This window comes from Festucalex cinctus, chromosome 7 (assembly GCF_051991245.1).
Source record: "Festucalex cinctus isolate MCC-2025b chromosome 7, RoL_Fcin_1.0, whole genome shotgun sequence".
Lineage (NCBI taxonomy): Eukaryota > Metazoa > Chordata > Actinopteri > Syngnathiformes > Syngnathidae > Festucalex > Festucalex cinctus.
This window is the reverse complement of record NC_135417.1, coordinates 9,451,042-9,474,131: the sequence shown is the minus strand read 5'-3', so window position 1 is coordinate 9,474,131 and position 23,090 is coordinate 9,451,042. Positions and strand designations below refer to the sequence as shown.

At 38.9% G+C, this 23,090-nt stretch overlaps 2 protein-coding genes across 6 annotated transcripts in view; one reads left to right on the top strand and one right to left on the bottom strand.

Annotated features, from left to right (window-relative positions):
- LOC144022964 (telomerase protein component 1) overlaps window positions 1-7,726 on the bottom strand; it is an 18,011-nt gene extending 10,285 nt beyond the window's left edge. The window contains exons 1-5 of the mRNA XM_077528193.1: window positions 7,432-7,726; window positions 4,671-4,777; window positions 3,477-3,676; window positions 2,041-2,164; window positions 1,663-1,784 (exon numbers count right to left, since the gene is read on the bottom strand). Of these exons, the coding sequence (XP_077384319.1) occupies window positions 1,663-1,784; window positions 2,041-2,164; window positions 3,477-3,676; window positions 4,671-4,777; window positions 7,432-7,521 (643 nt within the window). The 5' untranslated portion in view covers window positions 7,522-7,726. The remainder of the gene's footprint in view (window positions 1-1,662; window positions 1,785-2,040; window positions 2,165-3,476; window positions 3,677-4,670; window positions 4,778-7,431) is intronic.
- Window positions 3,451-23,011, top strand: znf384b (zinc finger protein 384 b). Of its 5 annotated transcripts, XM_077528191.1 has the most exons (11): window positions 8,746-8,942; window positions 10,278-10,345; window positions 12,707-12,938; window positions 13,070-13,183; window positions 14,509-14,639; window positions 15,078-15,169; window positions 15,586-15,810; window positions 19,223-19,390; window positions 19,478-19,556; window positions 21,727-21,888; window positions 21,997-23,011. In XM_077528191.1, the coding sequence occupies exons 2-11, from the start codon at window positions 10,283-10,285 to the stop codon at window positions 22,321-22,323; spliced, it is 1,593 nt and encodes a 530-aa protein (XP_077384317.1). In that variant the 5' UTR covers window positions 8,746-8,942; window positions 10,278-10,282; the 3' UTR covers window positions 22,324-23,011. The 5 variants fall into 5 exon arrangements, with proteins under 5 accessions (XP_077384316.1, XP_077384315.1, XP_077384314.1 ...); XM_077528190.1 differs by lacking the exon at window positions 8,746-8,942 and adding an exon at window positions 3,451-3,731 and having other exon boundaries at window positions 21,727-23,011; XM_077528189.1 differs by lacking the exon at window positions 8,746-8,942 and adding an exon at window positions 6,828-7,022 and having other exon boundaries at window positions 21,727-23,011.
- Window positions 23,012-23,090: the final 79 nt, after the last annotated feature.

Here is a 23,090-nt window from a genome sequence, read left to right as displayed (position 1 = left end):
GGAATCGGAGGGGGTTACATAACGGTAAATAAGTGCTTTATTTATGCTTGTGTTGGGAGCGGCGCCGAGGGAGGAGCTAATAGTGCAGACGTATTGAGTGCATGAGTTCAAGTGCTCTCGCTCGCTCACTCAGACTGACACAAGAGTCTTATTTCTCTCTGGACTTGGTGTGATGAAGCGCTTCAATAATTAACACACACACACACACACACACATCTGTATGCATTCCTACGTGTATGTGTGCGTGTGCATACAAAGAACCCTCATTCATTGCGGGAGACAAGTTCCAGACGCATCTTCATTAGGTGGGAAAAAAAAAAGACGAGGTGAAAGAGTGGAAATACGAGGAATTGACTTTTGCCCCAAAATGACTTCTAATTGCCTGAAGATGTGAAAGGTTGACAGCAAATCATTACTTTAGTCTAAATGAAGCTTCTCACCTCACTTCAACATAGTTTTTTGGCAGCAAGATGGTGGCAATGCACTATTTTGAGCTTACTTTAAAGGGATACTAAACTTATTTAGCCCATTATAGCAATAAAAAGTTAATATCTTGTCTAGAATAAATTTGATACTTTCATTATTTTTCACGTACAAATAGTACCTTTAAAAACACATTTTGTAACTTGCTGTCGATTGAAAATGACATCACAAGGGCTCAGTTAACCAATCACAGCTCAGCTTGTTTTCTAGGTTTGGTCATGTGACATTCACAAGCCGAGCTGTGATTGGTTACCCGAGCCCTTGTGATGTCATTTTCAGTCGACAGCAAGTTGCAAAATGTGTTTTTAAAGGTACTAATTGTACATGAAAAATAATGAAAATAAACATTTTATTATAGGCAAAATCTTCATGTTTGACTGCCAAAAATGGCTAAATAAGTCAAGTGTCCCTTTAACACATTCACTGCCAGCCCAGCAAAAATGCATTATTTGACGTCTTTTTCCGTCAATGGCAGTCAATGACTTAAGATGAGATGTAACCAAAATTGATGGATTTTCAAGCAACATTTGCCTTGAAAAAAAAAAGGAAAAAAGGATGCTGCAATATAATCACAAAATATATTGGCACATTGTGTTTAACACATTCACTGCCAGCCCAGCAAAAATGCATTATTTGACGTCTTTTCCCGTCAATGGCAGTCAATGAGTTAATATAATTCTTGTATTTGAATTGTAAAATTGGTTTTGTTTTAAAAAGATGCAGCTGTATCGGATCAAGCTGAATCGTCTTTTTATTGGATTGATACACCAATAGTGTTAATTTCGTCAACAAAAACTACACAAAAATAATTTTGTCAACACATTTTTCACTGGACTAAAACCTTCATTTCTAAACAATAACTGGGACGAAATCATTCGCTATCGTCTCTTAATTAGTCAACGAAAATGTATTTCACTTCATAAAAACTGGACTGAAATCCATGGACATTTTCATTCATGAACGAAAATGAGACGAAAACGATCCGCTTTTGTCAAATCTGTCACCGTGACGCTGTCATGTGATACACAGTGACACGCCCACTTTCAAATCTAAATAAAAACGGGTTAAAAACTAACAAGCGTGATTGAAACTGGACTATAACTGAGACTAAATTTAAAAATGGTGGATAAAATAAACGGCAAACACCAAATAGCTGGAAGTGAAGACTTGTTCCCTCACCCAACTTCTTGCAGTAGTCGGCGGGAGGGGCGGACAGGCAAGTGACCCCGCCGGTGTGACCCCCCAGGTTCTTGTGCTCCGTTGCCGTGGGAACGTGCCATACCTTGACAGTAGTATCGCGGCTTCAAGTGCGCGGAGAGAGAGAAAATGAGCGCAAGAGTTAAAAGTTAAAATAAAAAGGAGATCTGAGGCAAGTGATCAGAGCGGCTGCGAACATAAACCAGCCGACACAGAAAGAGAGCGAGTATTAAACGTTACTCGGGGTAATGCGATGCAATAAAGATCATAGGCAGACGTTGAATAATACATGAAAGAGTCAAACCCGTGCTCACAGCTGTTTAAATTCACGTTTTTTTGGGGGGGGGGCGGGGGGGTTACCTGCCAGAAATCACCAGGTTGTCCACGGCCAGCACGCAGGTGATGATGTCATTGTGACCCTCCAACAGCCTCAAGCGGAACTTTGCCTTCTGCCAACACGTTTTCAGGGACGTCAGCTCAGCATCTGAAAAAAACAAAACAAAACAAAAAAAAAACATTTCAGGATTCATAGTGGGTTTTTTTGTTTGTTTTGTTTTTTTTTAACTAAAGTTAACACATTAAAGCAGAAGAATTATTAAAGGACACGGTAATGTTCTGCGAGTAATTAATATATTCATTGTAAGCATTAAGGTACTAAAAAATAAGTTATTTCATTGGTTTTTTTTTTAATTAATTGGCCGATTAATCAGTTATTGGAACTGTCCTCAAACAAATCGTACAGGCCCAACTAATTAAATTGTATTCATTAATTCCAAATATTTATTCCTGACTTGTGACACTTGAGAGTAGGGCTGCAGTCCAATAAAACAATTACATTAATAATTAATAATAATTAATAGATTAATCTATCTCTTATTTTGTTGATTAAATTGATAAATCAAGATTTAAAAAAATATTTTCCATCCGTTTATCCAAAAACAAGAGATTATTTCAAATAGTCAGTGCAGAAAATGCACAAACGTAAATTCATATTCTGATTCGGTTTTTAAGTTCATAACGTCCATCAAAAAAATTGTCAAAAATGTTGATTGTTTTCCAAATGTGCAGATGTTTGCAAATGTCTTATTTTGAAAAATGATGAATCGATTATCAAAAAATGATTCTCCTTTCACGTGACAATCGATAAAAGGGATACTTGATTCATTGAGCCATTTTCAGCAGTAAAAAGTTCGTATTTTGTCTATAATTAATCGGATTTTCAAAAAATTCATTTCCATCCCTTTATTCAAAAAACAAGACGTTATTTCAAATTGTCAGTGCAGAAAATGCACAAAAAAAGATTCCGTTATTTATGGTTTTCAGGTCCATAACCTCCATCAGAAAATTGGAAAAATGTTGTTTTAATTAAAGTTAACTTCATTATTTTTCATGTACAATTAATACCTTTAAAACATAATTTTTTTACTTGCTGTCGACTGATGATGACATCACCTGTGCTGAGGAAGTAGGTAACGACCAATCATGGCTCAGTTTACGTTCTAAATTCAGCAAACAGCTAAGCCATGATTGGTCGTTACCTACTTCCTCAGCACAGGTGATGTCATCATCAGTCGACAGCAAGTAAAAAAAAATACTTTTGAAGGTATTAATTGTACATGAAAAATAATGAAGTTGTCAAATTTATTCTGGACAAAAACTGCTGAAAATTGTTCAATGAGTCAAGTATCCCTTTAATCATTGCACATCTACTTGAAAGCAATTTTTTTTTTTAAATTGTCTCATCTGTCTTCGTCCCTTTTTTTTGATGCCATTGCCGCAAGTTTGCGTCGGCCCACCTCCATCCGGACGCTCCTCGGACGCGTCTCGTCCATCTTCGCGCGACGCGGCCGTGACATTCGCTGCCCTTTGACGGCGCCGAGCCGCCTCCGCCGAGCCTCCTGTCGCCCTCCGCGTGGCAGGCGGCGCCTCCTCCAGACCCTTCAGGATCTTGGAGGCCGGGGGCGCTTGTGATGGAAGGACCTCGGGGGCGTCCTCCCTGCGCCAGTGTGCAAAACGAGGGCTGAATGAATAATAAGTCGGTGTCTTTTCAGGTCAGTACTGAAATGCGCTCTGAAGCCTTGATATAAATATATATTTGATTAGAATGAAAACCTTTTTCATTCTTGGTGCAAAAGGTTTGTCGTGTAAAAATATGTGTGGACTGAGCGCTAGGGATGTCACGATAAGGGCGATATCGTGATATTAAAACTGCCACAATATCGTCGTCGTCATGTTCACAATATTTAAAAGGAACACAACTGTTTTAAAAAAAGAAAAAAAAAAACAGCTTGATTTCCATTTGTGCAGTTCTAGCACCCTCTAGTGGCTATTTTATTAGTGCAATTCAATTTTCATTAGGGATGTTTTCGCCTTCTATGTTTAAAATCTATGCTAATTGTCAGATGAAGGGGAACCGAATTTGCTTGTGAAGCGATCAATGTGTGCTTGCATTACCAAGTAAGTGCCTCAATATTTTTATTAAAGATTGTAGGTGGTTTATATGCATTGCTGTTATGTACAAAAGCACAATATTGTGTTTTTTTTTTTGTTTTTGTTTTTTTAGTATGAGCTCTTTTATTACAATATTGTGATCTTTTTTAAATATTACCACCACATTGTGATAATTATCGTGATAATATCGTATGATGATGTTTGGTTATCGTTACATCCCTTACTGAGCGCATCTACCTGTTGTGTCCCCGCGGAACAAACCCAACGCCATCTGTGCCTTTTATTCACTTTGATGCTAATCACCAAACATGATTTCATTTATCGGCTTTCACAGTCATGAATGAGGCACATAATGAGCAGGAGAAAGTTCACTTGTGTTCTTAAAAGGCAGCGTTTGACCGCCACTGTGTTTGTAACCACACACGTAGGGAAAAAAGAAAAAAAAAAGAAAAAAAAAAAAGATCAAATGCTTCCCACGTCAATGTTTGGACTAATTACGCTTCTCTCCATCTGGCCCTTCCTGCCTCTCGCTTCCTTACGCTGCTCGTTTCATGTCGGCCTCTGGGACCCCGGGGGCTTGCTGCGGGCCACGCAGCTCAAGCTGAAGCTCCGCCAATCTGCGCCGCAGCTCCTCCTTCCTGGAGATCTGAGAGAGAGAGAGACGAGACGCACAAAAAAAAAAAAAGAAAAAAAGAATTGGCTGTAAAGCAAAGCCCGGCGCATCCACAGGTTGTTTATCCGCGCCGCGCGGCTGATATATTCCGCGCCTCTTCCGTTTTTTTTTTATGACTAATATGGCATCAACAAGCAAAAGGTGCGCCCGTCTGGCTGTCTTGAGCTTTATTGGGTTTGAATTAAGGCAAGGGACTTTGCATTAAGTGTCTCTATGCTGAGTTAGAGGAGCATTCTGTCTATTACTCATAGGAAGGAAATAAAAAAAAAAAAGGTCAGCTGCCTCGGGGTTGCGTCAGGAGAAGAGATGCACACACCGGGACGCTTCATTAAGTACACCCTCACTAGATGGAATTTCTAATATTTTATATTGATAAATAACAAAAATATTACGTATATTCAGCCATAGTGCAAAAATGCATTTAAAAACTAATTATTACAAAAAAAACCTGCATTAAAATTACATGAATGTATCAAAAATTATAGTAATGTTAATCTAATTTTTATTTAACATCTAAAACACTATTAATGAATTAAGTATGTAATTATACACTTTGGTGATCCTGTACATTAAGTGTACACAATATTTGCATACAGTATGTGCGGACATGAGCATGAATGTGATTGGTTATTTCTCAACACGCCACGGGCACATCTCCAGTTGTAAGAGGGTGTGCATACTTATGCAACAAGTGTCTATATTTACTTCCCTTTTCAGATTTTTTTTTTTTGCAATTCAGTTATACAGGTAAAAAATGTGACAAATTAGCTTAGTGTCATTTTGTTATGGCACTAAAAAACAAACAAACAAAAAAAAAAAAAAACTAGGAATGGGCAAGGACCGATATCTGGTCTTATTTCAAGTTATCGATACTCCAATGTCGGCCGCCCTCATTGTGACTGTTTTACAATCAGGAACTATAAATTAGAAGAAGAGAAAATTGACATTAATTTCATGCAGTTTTAAGTTTTTTCTTCTTGAAATTTTAAACACCAAAAATATTAGTGGTATTGGTAGTTGGTATCAGTATCTGTGACTACTCGAGTTGAGTACTCGTACTGGTATCAGTCTGAAAAAAAAAAGTAGTATCGAACCCCCCCCAAAGAAAAGAAAAACAAAAAACAAAACTAATATTTGAACAGGGGTGTGTAGACTTTTTTTTTTAATAAACCGTATATCTGCTTTATATTTTGTATATAGTATATAGTTATAAACAATCATGTAATATTAAATTATTTAATTTCTACATTTAACTTAAAAATGTCTTTAAAAGTATAGCAATAGTTTATTTTTTATGAATTATTTAATTTGAACAATGTAATATGAAATTATTTATTTCTAAATTTAACTTAAAAATAATGTGTTTAAAAGTATAGCGATAGTTTATTTTTTTTTATGAATTATTTAATTTAAACATTTTTAGTTTGAAGAAATAAGATGAGAAGTTGCGCTTTGTACGCTTGTATATTTTTGATGTGTAAGAATGCCCCGTTGCTCCTCATGAAGCATGTTTTGAAACAAGTCGACATGCAGCGTGGTATGTCGTCTTTGAAAGCAACAGATTTTTGAAATGTTGCAAATAAACAAGCAGCACTAAAGTGTCGGCTCAACGCAAGATCGATGACGCCCACAACGGAATCGCTTTGTGTGTTCACTTCCAATTAAGGCGCTGCGGGGAAAGTTCACAGAGTTGCGATGGATATAAAAAGTCTACACACCCCTGTTCAAATGCCAGTTTTTTTTTTGTGAGCTAGAATAATGAGACCAAGATAAATAATTTAAAAATGTTTCCACCACTAATGTGACTTATTCAATGCAAATGAAAAAAAATGTTTGAGAGAAGTTAAAAACAAACAAACTAAAAAACTCTTGTAACTGTGGATGTGGCTCAGAATTAGCCAATCAAATTCAAACTCATGTTAGACAAAGTCATCAAACATCGGTCCCTTATTTAAAATGCTTCTGGTTCACCCCTAATAAGGTTCAGCTGCTCTCATATTCTTTTCCTGACATTTTTTTTTTGTAGTAGCATCTCATCCAGCACAAGCCAAGGTCCTCAGACAGCTTCCACAGCATCAGACGGATCTCGTTTTCCCAAATGTACCAGTCATGAGACGGGTACAAAAAAAGAATTTCCAAAGGGACATGGAACACAGTGAATTGCCAAGAATTTGGACGTCCCTCCAAAATTGATGAAAAGACAAGACTGGTTAAGGAGGCAAGTTGTGACAACAATCTCCTGCCTTGTACATACCGGTATGTCCAGGATACAGGTTAAGGTGTCAAGATGGGTGGCGTTTTCTTAACTGGTATTTGAACAAGGGTGTGTAGACTTTTTATACACCGTTGGTGTGCCAGTCTTGTAACGAAAGGCTGTGAGTACTTAAGTAAATATTATTTTTTTTATGTTGTTATACTTGGGTGTTCTGTGTAGAATTTTGACAGAAAAGCCAGTATTGAAACAAGGCTTTAATTAATGTAAAATGTTGATAAAGCATTCGTCAATATTTGGGATAGAGCAGCTCATCGTACATTTATGTATGTTGTTAAAGCTTTACTTTATGTAAATGTGTGATTAACGTGTCCTCGAAACAACCAGAAAAGAGATAATAAGCGTGTTCGTATACCTTGAATCTCTCTTCAGGGTTGAGATTGATTTTTATCTCCAGATTTTCAATCTGCCTCAACTTCTTCTGCAGCTTCCTCACCTCCCCCATTTGGGCCTCGAAATCCCCCTGCTCGGATGACTAACACACTCGCCCTCAAATTGGAAGATATTGTGAAGGAAAAAAGGGAGAAAAACGCGTAGGTTTGTCATTAAAAAAAGAAAAAAAGCGCTAAGCGGATTTAAATTGCAATGTGGGAAGGAAGGGAAACTGTTTGGGAAAACGTGTCGCCGGATGTTGACGCGGAAGACGTGTCGGTCCGTTACTACAGCGACACCATGTGGACTGTTTCGGGACTGCTCGCAGGCGGGCGGGCAACCAACAAACCGCCGAACATTTTTGCATTATTAATTAACCCTGTAGTATAGACACTAAAATGGCTACATTATTTAAACTCAATTCGATTTTATTTATAAAGCACTTAAACCGACCATTGCAGCATACAGAGTGCTGTACATGGAGTAAAAATCAGTCATGCAAATAATTACAAAAATAGGTATATAAAAGAAATATCAATAAATTCATAACACATAATACCGTAGGCACCATAAATACTGAAATAATGCCGAATTTCATGCTGAGTCAAAAGTAATAAAATATGTGTTTTAAAAATGGACAGAGTGGATTTTGTTGCAAATTCGTTGATTGATTTTAATTTTTCTATTACCAAATATAATTAATTGTTATTGTTTTTATGTTTTATTTAAATTAACAAAAACAAATTATAAAAAAAAAATCAATACAATAATAGAAATGAAACATCTTCATTTAATTATATATTTCTGAAGGTTTTTTGTTTTTTGTTTTTTTGGCGGCTCCAAGAGAAAAAATTGTTCCCACCCTTGGGCTACAAAGTAAATTAGCCTACCTTTCCATGTTATGAAATATCTATAAATTATACAAATTCATTTTTAATTATTATTCCATTACAAAAAGATAGATAAGATAGAACAGATAGAACACGGATGCAAATTAAATACAAGATTATATATATAATCAATAAAAATAATGCGTGTTTTTGTAACGAATCCTTGTACATGAAAGCAACACTACCGGTTCCCGAAAACGCAGTAAAAATAAAATAAAATAAAACACAAGTGTCAAAAATTTACATTTTCTGAATTTAAAAAATAGTTACATGAGCAGCAAATACTAAACAAAGGAGAGACATCTTTAAATTGTCTAATTGTATGTATTTATTTTAATAATAAAGCGGTGCCATTGCCGGATGTGACGTCATCACGTTAGTCTCCTTTTTGTCTGACGACTTCATCCGGAGGAAGTGAAGTGCCAGACGAGGCCGTCGCCATTCGAGAGAGAGGAAAAAAATTGAAAAAAAAAAAAAAAAAAAAACTACATCGCGTTTTTTTTTTTTTTTCCCCCTCCCTCCGGGTAATCAACACATTTGGTAATTGTATCCAATTTGAAGCAAGCGAACAATCTTCGGGGATTGGGGGAAGACCGAGTGGACGGTAAAAATCCGCTCTTGTTGCTGTTCATGCGTTTGCTTGCCCATTTCGTTGATGATTTTGCATGACTCGGCAAGCGGAAGTTTGTGTATGTGCGCGAGCGTGTGTGGACGCGCTTGGGTTTTTTGTTTTTTTTTTGCTCTTTTTTTTGTCATCCCTTACTTTTTTTTTCTTTTTTTGTCTTTATTTGTTGCTAGCCCGTTGACACGCGTGCTAGCGCTCCTTGCTAGCACGTTAATCAGCACACGTCGGGCCTGATTAGATTAGATCAATCTAAACGCTACTTAATGTATTGTTGTAATTTTTCGGTTATTAATGTTACTTTGAGCGAAACTGCCTTTTAAAAATAGCATGGTTCAGTGTTAAAGCACAAATTTACGAGCGCTGTAGGCCACATGATGCTAATGCAATAAAAATAATCTTCAATTTTTAATATTTTACAGATAATGACGTTACTGACCGGTGCTATTCAGTATGCCGCAATACGATTTGATGTTAGTACTCATTATTTAATCGATAAAAGCCACACAACATGATAAACATGATCAAAACTTGCTTTAAGGTGAACAAGTGTTTTCATCTGCTGAAGATGACCGTTCATTATTCTCAACTAAACAAATTTTTGTTACATAACCATTTTGTGAATTATTTTTTGATGTGCTGTACATAAGTCTGGCTGTTGCACACTGGGTGACAAATTGTAAATAGCAATATGACAGATAATTCTAGGGTCAGAGGTTTAGGGATGTGAGCTCCCAGTCAGGCAAGATAAATAACCACATTTTTTGCTACATTGTAGCACAATTTCATTCACACGTTTCTGGGGGGGGGGACAAAACACGTTTTGGGAAATGCTGTGACTCAGCTGTTGCATCTGATAAAGATCATTTAAATGTTGAGCCACAGCAAAAAGAGGAACAGATTGTTTTATGGAACAAAAATATTTTAAGCCTACTAAATTGAATTCTGGGAAGAGACATAATAGTAAATGAGTTTTGTGAATACTGTACATTGAATACTAATATGTGAACTAACACCAGGGGAAGTGTAACTGGAGGGTTTCAATCGCGGGCACAAAAAGGGGAATGATGCGTTTACAAAACTGCAAAGTCGAAGCTGTCAAACGTCGACGGCCTCACGTATGTAGTCGGAATGATACTTAAAAACGAAACGGACAAAATGAATTGTATTATTATTTTTATGTTTACATCTCAATAAATGTAACAAAACAATAAAAATGAATTCACCTTTTGTCATGTCGCATCATTATTTGTCCAATTCAACCTGTTCTTAACCATCGCTTTGTCACATTTGATTAACTCGTTGTCTCACTTGCAGGAATTATGGAAGATTCTCATTTTAACTCATCCTATTTCTGGTCTCCCATCCCCACTGTGCCAGGACAGGTAGGACACATTCATTTGACTTCATTGTTTAGACCAGTTAGTGTTTTTAAATTCTCACTTAGGCACTATTCCTGAAGAAATACCCAGTAATATCGTTGTGAAAACTTAAACAAAAATCAGGAAAAGGAGTGTAGAAATAAATGACAAAACAACTCCAACAACATTTGAACATTATACCAATAATCTCTATACTTTTCTATTTGGATACAGTTACTATGTCCAGTGAGAACAGCAAGGTGTTTAGCCATTTTTGGTGTGTTCCCTCTCAGGATTGAGATTGTTAAAAGGACTTTTTCAAAGTACTTTTGGTCAGAGGAGCCCTGCAGCGCCTCCCAGACTTCAAAAGTTCAAACAGACAGTGCAGAGAATGCGAGCCGTCTGCCAGAAGTCTCATCCTGTCAGTGTAAACGTGGGCCAGACGCTTCTGACGTTTTCCGCACAATTTTACCAGCCAGTTTCACAACTCACAATTCAGTTTAGCTTGTTGTGCTTAAACTTGTGGTCGAAGTAACCAAAACCAAGCGCAGAGATGAAACGTTAAGGCGTGTTACAGAAATAAGGATTTTTCAAGTCACGTGATCTCGCGTGAAGATTTTTCATTTAGGAATATTGAATATGTAATATTTAAAATTGTCAGGGGGGAAAAAAAAGCCTCTCTCATAGTGATGGGTACCGAAGACGGTGAACATCTTCACCAGATAAAAATGCACGAAGCGCTCGGGCTGCATGATTTAGGAGGAAAAAAACCTAATTGCAATTTTTCAGACCAATATTGCGGTTGCGATTTGATTTGCGATTTTTGTATTTTACACATTAAAATGCATGAAAACACTACAATAGTGAGTCAGTTCAGTTTCAGAGTTCAGACAAGTAATTTGATCAATATTTAAACAATGCAAGACTATAATGTCACAATTTGATTCCTCTTCTGGTGAATATGCTAAGTGGGGAGCTTTGACCTACATTATGCTTCTAAACCAAATAATTTCCCAATAAAAACAATACATTTGAGGCTCAGGCTATGGTGAGATTATAATATAGTTACATATCTAGAATAATAACACAGAATGGAAAATAACATCCCAATTATTATTTGTTTTGTATCATCATTAAATTCAAGAAAGAAAGAGAACAATTAATAACTGAATGTAAACAATCTTCAATTATCAAGTGTCAACATTTAAACAGGTAAACATTGCACACTATTATGCCCTTAAATCAAGTAAACAAACCTTTAAAGCTCAATACTCTTGAGAAAACTCTTGTATTAACAGTGCAAAACTTTGAGGTGTGTCCATTGTTTGCATGAGGCTTTTGAAGCCCTGACAGAATTTAGGGGAATAATTTCCTTGACAATATAACGGTTTATAGCCCTTTCTTGTAATTTCTTTGTGCCGAACTTTTTTTGATAAGGCGTGACTAACGGGAATGCTGCTGTTAGCGATGTTTGCTTGGCACGGCCGCTAGTCCTTGCCTCCCGTTCGTCAGTCTTTTTTTTTTTTTTTTTTTTTTAACCTGCTTGACAAGCTTCATACTGAAGTCGTGGTTTTTTAAGTGTTGATATAAGTTGGTCGTGTTGCCTCTTGATCTGGCTCCTAGCTGACATCACATTTTATCTGGCGCTTTTCATTTGCTCCACGTCATTTTTGTCGAATCCGAAATATGTGCAACTGACAGACGTACCGCCATTCTTTGGCACAAGTTTCTCTCTCTCCTCCTTTGTCGCGGCAGAAGTCCTTTCTTCCATTAAATCCACTTCGGTGCACGGCAGTCACGGCAAGCCTCGAGGTTCACTCGTTATGGTTGCGCTGTACAGAATGAAGGCACCGGAGCGCAGACTAACGCAAACAACGTTGATTGGCCAGCTCCATTAAAACTCGCGCATCGGTAATTGTGGTTGGCTAATACAGCTATCACTCAAACACCAAAGGGGGGAAAAAAAGAAAAACTATCTAAAACCGCACTGTTTTGCGCTTAGGTTATTGCACTTTGTCAAACCTCGATGTCGGTTAGATTTAGATTAATCGTGCAGCCCTACGAAGCGCCTCTCGCTGTTCAAATTCATCGAGGAAACAGTGAGCAATTCTTCGAGAGCAGAAATAATTGCAGCGTCCGTTTGTCTGTTAGGTTTGTTTCAGGTTGGGTTCAAACATGAAAGGTACCCATTTCTACTCTCTTAACACACCTACGATCATGTTGTAGAACGATCAATTATAAGACTTTAGTCTGGCATTTGACATCCTTGCTCATGAAGGGGCAAAATGGGGTTAAAAAATAAAAAAAAACAGCCACGTTAATGGTTTTAACGTGGGCCGCGCCTGAGAACAGTCGCAATATTCTCACGTGCCGCCGTGCTTGCAGCTGGAGAACGCCGTCTTCCTGAACAAAGTGAAAGAACATCAGGAGAAGGGCGGCCCCTTCCCACCACCCTCGGGGTCCCACTACCAAACGACGCTGCTCACCATCCCGACGCCGGGGGGCAAGACGGACGGCGGCGGGGGGCAACCCGGCGCCGTGACCCACGTTCACCCGCCGCACAGCAGCCAGAACGTCACCGTGCTGCCGGTCCCCTCCGCAGGCATCATGACAGCAGGTGGGTGGCTTTTCCCCGCCATCTTTGTTTGTTCTGCCTCTTAATCAGCAACCGTCAAAACAAAAATGGAACTGTTATGTTAGCATACGACCGTTAGCAACATTGTTTTTGTGTGTGTGCGCGCTGTGCAGCGGGGTTGGTCATCACGACTCCCCAAGGAACGTTGGTGTCTCCCACGTCCTCGCAGTCTTTTGTGTCCACGCACCCGGCGACCACCATGATCGTCTCCGCTGTTCATTCTCAAGGTAAAAATGCACATCATGTATTTATCGATAAACCGGAGCTTCTCAATTATTTCTTTTTAAAGAACAAGTCAACCCCCAATTATTATTTTTTTTGACAACATGTTCTATTTAAACCCCACTAGTCTAAATATGATGTTCCGGTTACTATTGCGCTAGTGGAATATGAGGCAAGCAGAAAAATCCAGCAGTTTTTATGCTGCATTCGAGGATGGTCGGAAGTCGGACTTTTCCGAGTTCAAACCAGGAAGTGTGTACGGGAACGCCTCATTGAACTCGGAAATTCCACTTGCTAAGTCGGGAAACAAAAAAAAACAAAAAAAAAGACTGACGGACTACAAGTGACGTCAAGCTACAATGCAAAACACAGACCATGAATGGTAAAACACAATTTATTCCAATATAAAACTAGATAGCCTTCTTCATTCATAAATATTCAACATAACTTCACTTAACACAGCGTATATGACAGTATGCCGCTCTCTCCTGGCATGAAATTATACGGTGAACTACTGAACTGTATGGAATGCTTATGTAATAAGATAAAAACAATAAATGAAGGAAAATTAGGAGAAGGTGAGTTTGCTGAAGGTCAAAAATGAGTTTTAAGAACCAAAATAAAAAACTATTTATCAGTAGCCCCCATTTTGGTTGTTTACTTCCGCCTCGAACGCTTTCAGGTCGGAAATGGGAAAAACCAACTCCCATATATCCGACTTCCGACCATCCTCGAATGCAGCATTAATCCATCTCAGAGGGCGGCCATTTTGCCACTTGCTGTCCACTGAAGATGACATCACAGTTGCTCAGATCTCAGGTAACAACCAATCACAGTGCAGCTTAAAAACAAACAAAAACAAAACAAAACAAGTGAGCTCTGGTTGGTTGAGCAACTGTGATGTCATCTTCAGTCGACAGCAAGTGGCAAAATGAGATGGGTTTAAACAGCTGGATTTTGCTTCATAACTCATATTCCAAAAATGTAATATGAAATCCGAATGTCATCATTAGACTAGTGAGGTCACATATAAAATATTATTGTCAAGAAATGCTTCAGGTTGACTTCCGCTTTAAGTCTCTCTCTGCCTTTTAAGTATTTTTTCCATGATGTCTCTTAAAAGATTTGTTCAACTGCACTTCGTAATAAGCCAAGCAGATATATCGAAAAACTACTTTCAACATTTACTTTGACTTTCAAATGGTTTAGTGTGACCCACCAGATAACAGGAGGTTTAAAATAAATCTACAAATAGATGAGTTTCTGAGTAGCCAATTGCAAATATACTTGTTGGGTCTCAACCTTCCTCCGTTGTTGAAATCTCCCAAAGACAAACAAGATGACAGGACGCCCCACGTGGTGGTGATGCCGACGCCGTCCAAGCGAGGGCGCAAGAAGAAGAGCGCGGTCGGAGCGGGCAGCGAAACCGTCATTCTGGCTCAGCTCGGCCCTGGCGGACAGGTGAGACTTCCAATGGACTTTTTCCTTGTTTTTCTCCCCTCTACAGTCTTATAGTGCATAGTGGGGAAAAAAAAACATGGAAAAATAATGGGAAAAAAAAAAAGTAAAATGGCACAATTTATATACAGGCTTGCATGTTTCTGCCATTTAAAAAAAAAATGGAAGGGTCATAATTACAAGATACTATCTCATAATGATGCAATAATATCCACCAATGCTGTTGTCCTCCATGGAATTCTCGCAAATATTAGAATGTATTATGTAATTGTACGTGAAAAAATATGTGGTTAAATAAAGCGAATTGTCCCGCTTCAACAAGAAAATGAATGCAAATAAATAAATAAAATCTACCATACAAAAACTCATATTGTCACAACTTTTCGAATCCAATCACGTCAACAATGTGGTTTTTTTTTGTTTTTTTTGTTTTCTGAGCAGGTGACATCTTTGCATCATCACACCAGGGATCCGTACGATCTGACCAATGAAGACGAAGCGCCCGGGCTGAAAGACAACACTAAAACGTACAGGTAAGAGGTCGAACGCACATCCTGGCCTTCTCGCTTGACTTGAAGCGGCACCTTCAGTAGACGCTTCATTCGAGCCGCCGTAGGCATCACTTTGCTTGCATGACGGAGCGCAAACCGACGTTGCTGCTCACGCAAATACGTGAAAAACCATTTGTGCTGCGTAGTCTGCCCGCCCTCTACCCACACGGCTTGCGCTTTTGACTTTTACCCGACGGACGTGCCTTTCCCCTCTTCTGCTTTGACTGATTTCTCACATCTTTCCCCGTGTCTCATTTGATCTTTTTTTTTTTTTAAATTGTTTTCTGTGGTTCACCTTTCCTTTTGCGTCGTCGTCGTCACCTTGCATCTCCTCTCCACGTGCGTCCGTCCCGATCCAACTCCCCCGCCCCCGTTTCTGTGTCTCTCCCGCCTTGTAGGTGCCGGATGTGCGCGGCGACCTTCTTCAGTAAGTCTGACATGCAGATCCACTCCAAGTCGCACACAGAGGCCAAACCTCACAAGTGTCCGCACTGCGCCAAGTCGTTCGCCAACCCCAGCTACCTGGCGCAGCACATCCGCATCCACAGCGGGGCCAAGCCTTACACCTGCTCCTACTGCCAGAAATCGTTCAGGCAGCTCAGTCACTTACAGCAGCACGCACGGTACTGCCGACACCCCCCTCTCATAGACACCCCATCCACCCACCCCCTAATTGAAGTTCGGACTTGCTCCTAACTGTACAGTTGATATGCATATGGTGCGTATCACAATGCCATTTTCATTTTGGCTTGCATGGCATAGGCCAGGGGTCTGCAAGCTGTGGCTCTGGAGCCACATGTGGCTCTTTCGTCCCTCTCCTCGGGTTTTTTTTTTTTTTTTTCCTTTTACATATTTAGCTTTATTTTTTAGTCCATATTCTTTCCATTAATTATTGATCTAATTGTTTTAGTCAGAAAAATAGACAAAAGGTGATGGAATTTTTTTTTTAATTACCTAATGTCTAAAAAGTAAAAAAAAAAAAAAAAAGTTCATAGACGTCCAAAAAGAAAGAGGAAAAACAGAAAATTACAATAAGATGTCCACGGAACTGCCCAACAGTCAGAAATTTTATTTTTCAAAAGGCAGAAAAGAAAATGTTTAAAAATTATAAGATGTCCAAAAACAAAAGAAGAAATCCCCCAAATTACGGCACCATAAAATGTCCACAAAATTCCCCCCAAAAAATCAGAAAATTGATTGAAGAAAAGGCAGGAAATAGAATGTTCAAAAAGTAACCATAAAATAAATGTCCATAAACAAGAAGAAATACCAAAAAATATCCACAAAATTGCCAAATCAATAAAATAATAAAAATTCAGAAAATTGATTTAATCACCATAAAATAAATGTCCAAAAACAAGAAGGAATCCCGAAAAATGACCATAAAATGTCCACAAAATTGCCAAAACAAAAACAAAAAAATGTGAAAATTGATTTGAGAGAAGGCAGGAAAGAAAATGTTCAAAACGTAACCTTAAAATAAATGTCCAAAAACAAAAAGGAATCCCGAAAAATTACCATAAAATGTCCGCAAAATTGCCACAAAAAAAAAAAGAAAGAAGACCCTTCCTTCATCAGGTCAGAGCTGTTTTTTCAAGTAAAGACACCGTTCAGGGCTCGATGATAAGTCTAATTTGGGTTGTGGCCCAGATTTAAAACAATCCATAATTTTATATGTGGGCCGACGTGGATGAAGTAGTGAAGCATGTAGTCTCAGTGGCCAAATTACGCAGCATTACTTACACACGTGACGCAGCACATTTTGCCTCAGTATCTCGAAGAAAAGGGACGTGAAAAAGATCAACTTCTAGAGGTGACCTAAGACACAATAAATATCCTGTCATTTATACGGTCTCATTTATCGCCTCATCTTGAAGCTTGGAAGAAAAACAGAATTTTTGAGACTGTCACACAGGTGACAGGAAAAACGGCCTCACTGTTAATGTCGAACTTGCCGTTCAGGTTGTGTTTGGAATCGATTCACTATATTGTGCCTCAAAAGTGAGTTTGAAGTTCAACACTCAACTTACATGTAAGATCATTAAAAAAGAAAAACTGTAAAGGTACTTAAATGTGACTCAAACAATATGCATTGAACAAAAAAATGACATGATGACAAGACAAGTTTATTTGTTGAGCATAATCCGTACACAAAGAAATTCATTGTGCTTTATAGCCACATCAAATGACAAGAAGGCAGATAAAATAATTCCATAAAATATGATAATCATAAATTTAAAGCAAGGCGTGCAGATAAAATACTTTGCTGTCATGCACAGGTAAATATAATTGTCTGCCTGGATTTGAACATTGCGGAGGACTGTCCCGTATTTTCGCAGAAAAAAAAGCTAAAATTGATATGGCAATATTTAAATTGTTTAATTACCTGCTACAAACTACAAATTAGTCATACAAATATAATTTCTGATTGCTTTTTTTTTTAAATCATATAATGGATGTCACTGACAACACTTTTTTTTTTTGTCTCCTTTTCCATTAATGTGCCCATTTCTTTGTCTGACTGCGTGCTATTTCCTCTTCTCTGCCTGCACTTTCCCCCCAGCGCAATTAGTTTCACCTTTTCAACCATTCATCTCTTTGTTGAATAATGTTCCGTCATTAATACTTGTTGTGAGTGCTGCCCTGCTCCGCTTCCGTGCTGCTCGTTCATCCTCCCGGGCCAGAAAGCGTTTGCATTCAAGTCTGTGTTTGCACAAGCCCAGTCATGCATACACATTCTTTACATCTGCTTTGTGAAGCGGTGTACGCACAAACACACGCACACAAATGTGAGTCATGTGACTACAAATATCAATTTGAATAACTTTGCTGCTTCAGTGTGCGCATGTTTGTTGTTCTCGTTGCTTCGAATGTTATGATTTGTCATAACAAGTTTGAATTTTTATCGCTGTAAATATTGGCCAGGGGTGTTTATTTCTTGAACTGGAGATGGGGCTTTACTTGAGCATAGTTTTGGAATATTAACTCATTCACTCCCAGCCATTTTCACTGAAGCAACATTTCTATCTGTTTCCGTTTAGCTGCAATTAGCATTAGAAAATAGCTAAGTTTCATCAATATTCACATTCCTGATAAAAACGGTGGGGAAAAGAGCTTGTTCCAACATGGCCCTGGTTGATTTCTTTATACTCTGCTGCCACCTGCTGGCCGTTTTTGTATTTACTACCTTTTTTTCACCTGTTCACTGCAGTTCAGAGACTGCATCAAGGGTTTCTGTATGCTCTAGCAGAAAGAAAAAAAAAAGTAAAACGTATAAATACGTCTTTGGGACACTTAAAACATTTAAAATAGAACATATTTATATGTTTTTGGGAGCAAATGAGTTAAACAACTGGATTGATTTAATGTAATTTGTGTCGGGTGTTTGAGGAAAGTTTTTTTTATTCATTTTTATTTTTTTATTTTATATATTTTTCTTATTATTTTATTATTATTTATTATTTCTATTGCAGTGTCTTGTATTTCTCAGACTATATCCACCATGACATGTCGAAAAATATTATTTAAAAAATCTGAAGCAGCAAAAGTTAGTAACACAAAATGGTCACAACCATAAAAACATGACTCTCATTGGCGCGTTTTAGTGTTTTGTGTGTACACACCTTTTTTTATACTCCCCCATGTTGTGTCTGTTGCTTGTAAATGTGGCCGTAATGCGCATGGATGCTTTTTGCTTTGAATTCCAACTGTTACAGTCCTGTGCACAAGTCTTTGTCCTGTCCTACCTCCGTCATTGTATTAACATTTCACAGTGTATAGTAAAACCACCAAAGTTGGACTACTAGAAAAATAGTTTTTTTTGTTTTTTGTTTTTTTAACCGTATTAACAATGTCTAGACCGTTAAGTGTTTAAATAACACATCTAATGGAGACTCTTGCAAGTACTGCACTCAAAACATTTCCAACCTTGTAACCTGTTTATGCGATATGCTAACAGTCTTGAGCTGATGATTGTTATTCACGTGCGACATTTCAAAATGGCGGAATTGACCTAAGCACCTCCCCCCTCGCCAGTAACCACACGGAGTCGAAACCTCACAAGTGTCTACATTGCACCAAGTCGTTCGCCAACTCCAGCTACCTGGCGCAGCACATGCGCATCCACACGGGCGTCAAGCCTTACACCTGCTCTTACTGCGAGAAAACCTTCCGGCAGCTCAGTCACCTTCAGCAGCACAACAGGTGAGTTGACACGCGAAAAAAAAGTTCTGACTCTTTGGCTCTGCGGATTCACTCCATTTTCGTGGTTGTGCGATTATTTGAAACCAGGATTCATACTGGAGATCGACCGTACAGGTGCAACCACATTGGATGTGAGAAATCCTTCACGCAGCTCTCCAATTTACAGGTTAGCCTGAACATTTCATGCACTCTCATGACACCTGCTGACATTTGAATGACAGTGACAGAGGGGTGCATTCATTTAACACGACGGTGTTCTCATTAATGAACTTTTTTGCCTTTCCTTGATTATTTCAGGGTTCCCGCGGGGTCTGAAAAAGCATGGAAATAATGCCTTAAAAAGCCTTGAATTTTGTTATGTCTTTAATTTTTTTTTTGCTGTATGTGACTTCTCCGTGTCCCATTTCTCCTCAAAAGTGTGATTTAGATTAAATAACGTAGCCTAAATAAACGGGGTCATGGAGCCGGTTGTTGACAATGCAACGCAGCCCCTAAATCAGGGGTGGGCAAATTCGGTCCTCAAAGGCTGGAGTCCTGCTGGTTTTGGATGTTTCTTTTCTCCAATACAACTGCTGATATATGATCAACTCAGTCGTCAGCAAGCTCCGCAAAAGCCTGATAACGATCCTGTTGATTGGAATCAGCTTGTGTTGGAACTTGGGAACCTCCAAAACCTGCAGAACTCGGTCCCTCGAGGCCCGAGTTTGCCCACCCCTGCTAGCTGTGCTCTTGTCATAGCCGCGTCACATATAAATGTGCAGTGGTGCCTTGATTTACGTCCAATTGTCTGATTTGTATTTTTATATTTTTTTAGTTATGTGAGCACAAGTGGTACAAGTGTTATACGATGATAGCGAAGTTTTGCTGATATTCCGATTCCGATATCGCCCCAAAAACTTTTTTCTTTTGTTTTTCTTTTTTTAAATCCACTCAGGTTGAACACAAGTTGAATTGATTGGATATAAGTGCTCGTAATTTATCTTCTATACATACACATTATTTAAAAACAAAACAAAATGAGCCTATGTTAATGAGTCGCAATCGCGATTAGCATTAGCGCGCTAGCGATTACCATTTCAGGTGAACTAACTACCATTTAGTTCACACAGACATCATTTTATCTACATTGCACATGTAATAGTGTCTTAAGAATCACTGAGAGAAGACGCTTCAACATATTTCATGAGTAAACAAGGGTGTTAGCCTATGCTAAATGTTTAGCAATCGTGATTAGCATTAGCGTGCTAACGATCACCATTTCAGGTGAACAAAAACTACCATTCAGTTCACACACACATCATATCTACGGTACATTACACATGTAAAAGTGTCTTTAAAATCACTTACAGAAGATGCTTCAACATATTTCATGCGTAAACAGGGGTATTAGCCTATGCTAAATGGTTAGCAATCGTGATTAGCATTAGCCCACTAGCGATTACCGCTTAGGGTAACCACTAACTACTATTTATTAGGGGTGTGAATTGCCTAGTACCTGACGATTCGATTCGATACCGATTAATCCCGATACGAATTTATAAGTCGATTGTTGCGATTTTTTTTTCATTCAAATTTAGAAAATACTAATCAGTAAGCTTGTAGAGTGTAAGATTTATATGAAAATGTATTATTTATTTATCTGAAATTTCAGTCTTATAGAGGTTGTAATCTGTTTCATGTTTGAACAGCATTAAAATAAAATATTAAGGCTTAATGTTCCGTTCATATAACATTCTTCCATGCTCAAGGTGTGAATCCTAAAAAAATAAATAAATAAATAAAAAATAGATTCTGCCGATTATTGAATCGATTCGAGAATCGCGCGATGTCGTATCGCGATATATCGCCGAATCGATTTTTTTTTTTAACACCCCTACTATTTATTATTCACATCATTATATCTACATTACATATGTAATAGCTTCTTAAAAGTCACGTACAGACGTTACCTTCAACATTATTCCATGAGTAAACAAATGTTGAGCTAGCCGTTGGCTTCATGAGGTCAATAACGTCCTTCTGGGCATGTTTAGTGGATGTCAAATTGCATATTAAAATCGTAAGTCAAGGCATCTCTGGATAGCACTGGCGCCATCTTAGAACTAATATTGAAAGAGAGGAGTTACTGCTTTTTGCTACCATCTTGTAGCATTTGTAGGAAATTAAAAATCTATTCTGGAGGGGGCGTCAGTTATTTTGTGGATTTTATTTGCAACGCATATCCTAATTGTGCCAATTAACAGCAAAAAGTCTAAATTGTGTCACTTGTGCAAATCCAGCCTTCTCACTGTGTTGTTAACCTCCCTCCCTTCCCCTCCCCCTCATTCCAAATCAAGTCCCATCGCCGCCAGCACAACAAAGACAAACCTTACAAGTGCTCCCACTGCAACAAAGGCTACGTGGATGCCGCCAACCTGGAGGTGCACATGTCCACCAAACACACGGTCCGGCACGCCCGGATCTACTCGTGCGGCCTCTGCCACCGCACGTACACCTCAGTAAGACCAATATGCATTTGTCAAGAGAATTCCCAGCGGCCCGAGTGGCGCCACACGCCCGCCGGCTACTTTACGCCGTATAGTCACGTGTCCACTGTCTCCCCTCAGGAGACGTATCTTGTGAAACACATGGGGAAACACGGCCAAGAGCAGTTGAGCGCCCCGGACGCCGTGGCGGCGCAGCAGAGTCAAAGTCAGGCGGCCCGCGCTCAGCCGCCCGGGCCTCGGAGCCAGGCGGAGGGCCCGGGAGGCTCGGCGGGCCGCTACGGCCCGCCGGACGCCATGCCCTGCCCCTTTGACCTGCACCAGTACAAGACGGTGTCGGCAGGGGACATCCAGTACAAAACCGTCGGCGTGTCGGACGTTTCCTCCCACAAGGACGTCTGCCTCACCGTGTCGTCTTCCAGCATCCAAGTGGAGCACCTCAACTCGTAAAGCTTGTGTCGAGGAAGAGGAAACGCAGAGGACATAAAAGCAATACTAAAACGAAATGAGAACTTTTGGAACGGTGCCTGGAAATGTTTTTTTGTTTCGCCAACAGGACAAGCAATGTGGTTTTTATTTTGCTGAAGTTGTCCTGGAGGAAAGAAATGCGTGTGTTTAAAGGCCGCGATGAAAAGATTTACAGTCCATCACAGTGATGGTTTAAAGATGGAGACGAAAAGGAAGCGAGAGAGTGCCTGTCTTTTATTGTCGCTTTATCACCTTCTGCTCTTCCGTACAAAAACGGCGCGCGGGTCATAACCATGTTATGCTCGGGAGAGTACTTGGAATGACTTTTTACATCAGTGTTATTAACTTTTATTGCGTGGCATACTTTGTTAAAGGGACAGAGAGGTTATTTCCTTTGCAGGAAAATCCAAATAAAACAATCGTGTATTTGTAGATGCATCGTATACTATTCAGATGATAACGTGTGCTGTGTGTATGTGTGTGTATATATAATGTACATTCAAATGCAAGATCTCACATTGTAATCCCATCATTCTGCTTTTTTGTGTATGTCTAACAGTGTGTCTAGCTATTAAATGAATAATGTTTGTTATACTCGGTTATGGAAGCACTTGCACATATTACTTTTTTTTTTTTGTTTTGATAAACAATAAATAACATTTGGAACCTTTATCATTGGTTTGTTTATGCATATTCATCACATCCATCTGTTTGCTTGATTTGCAAACAAAACATTGACTTGTCTAAAA

Excerpts from the sequence above, each read along its gene's own strand:
- znf384b (XM_077528190.1), top strand. The coding sequence starts at position 10,283 with ATGGAAGATTCTCATTTTAACTCATCCTATTTCTGGTCTCCCATCCCC. Across the intron at positions 10,346-12,706 it reads TCCCCACTGTGCCAGGACAG|CTGGAGAACGCCGTCTTCCT; the intron begins GTAGGACACATT and ends CCGTGCTTGCAG. Across the intron at positions 12,939-13,069 it reads CGCAGGCATCATGACAGCAG|CGGGGTTGGTCATCACGACT; the intron begins GTGGGTGGCTTT and ends CGCGCTGTGCAG.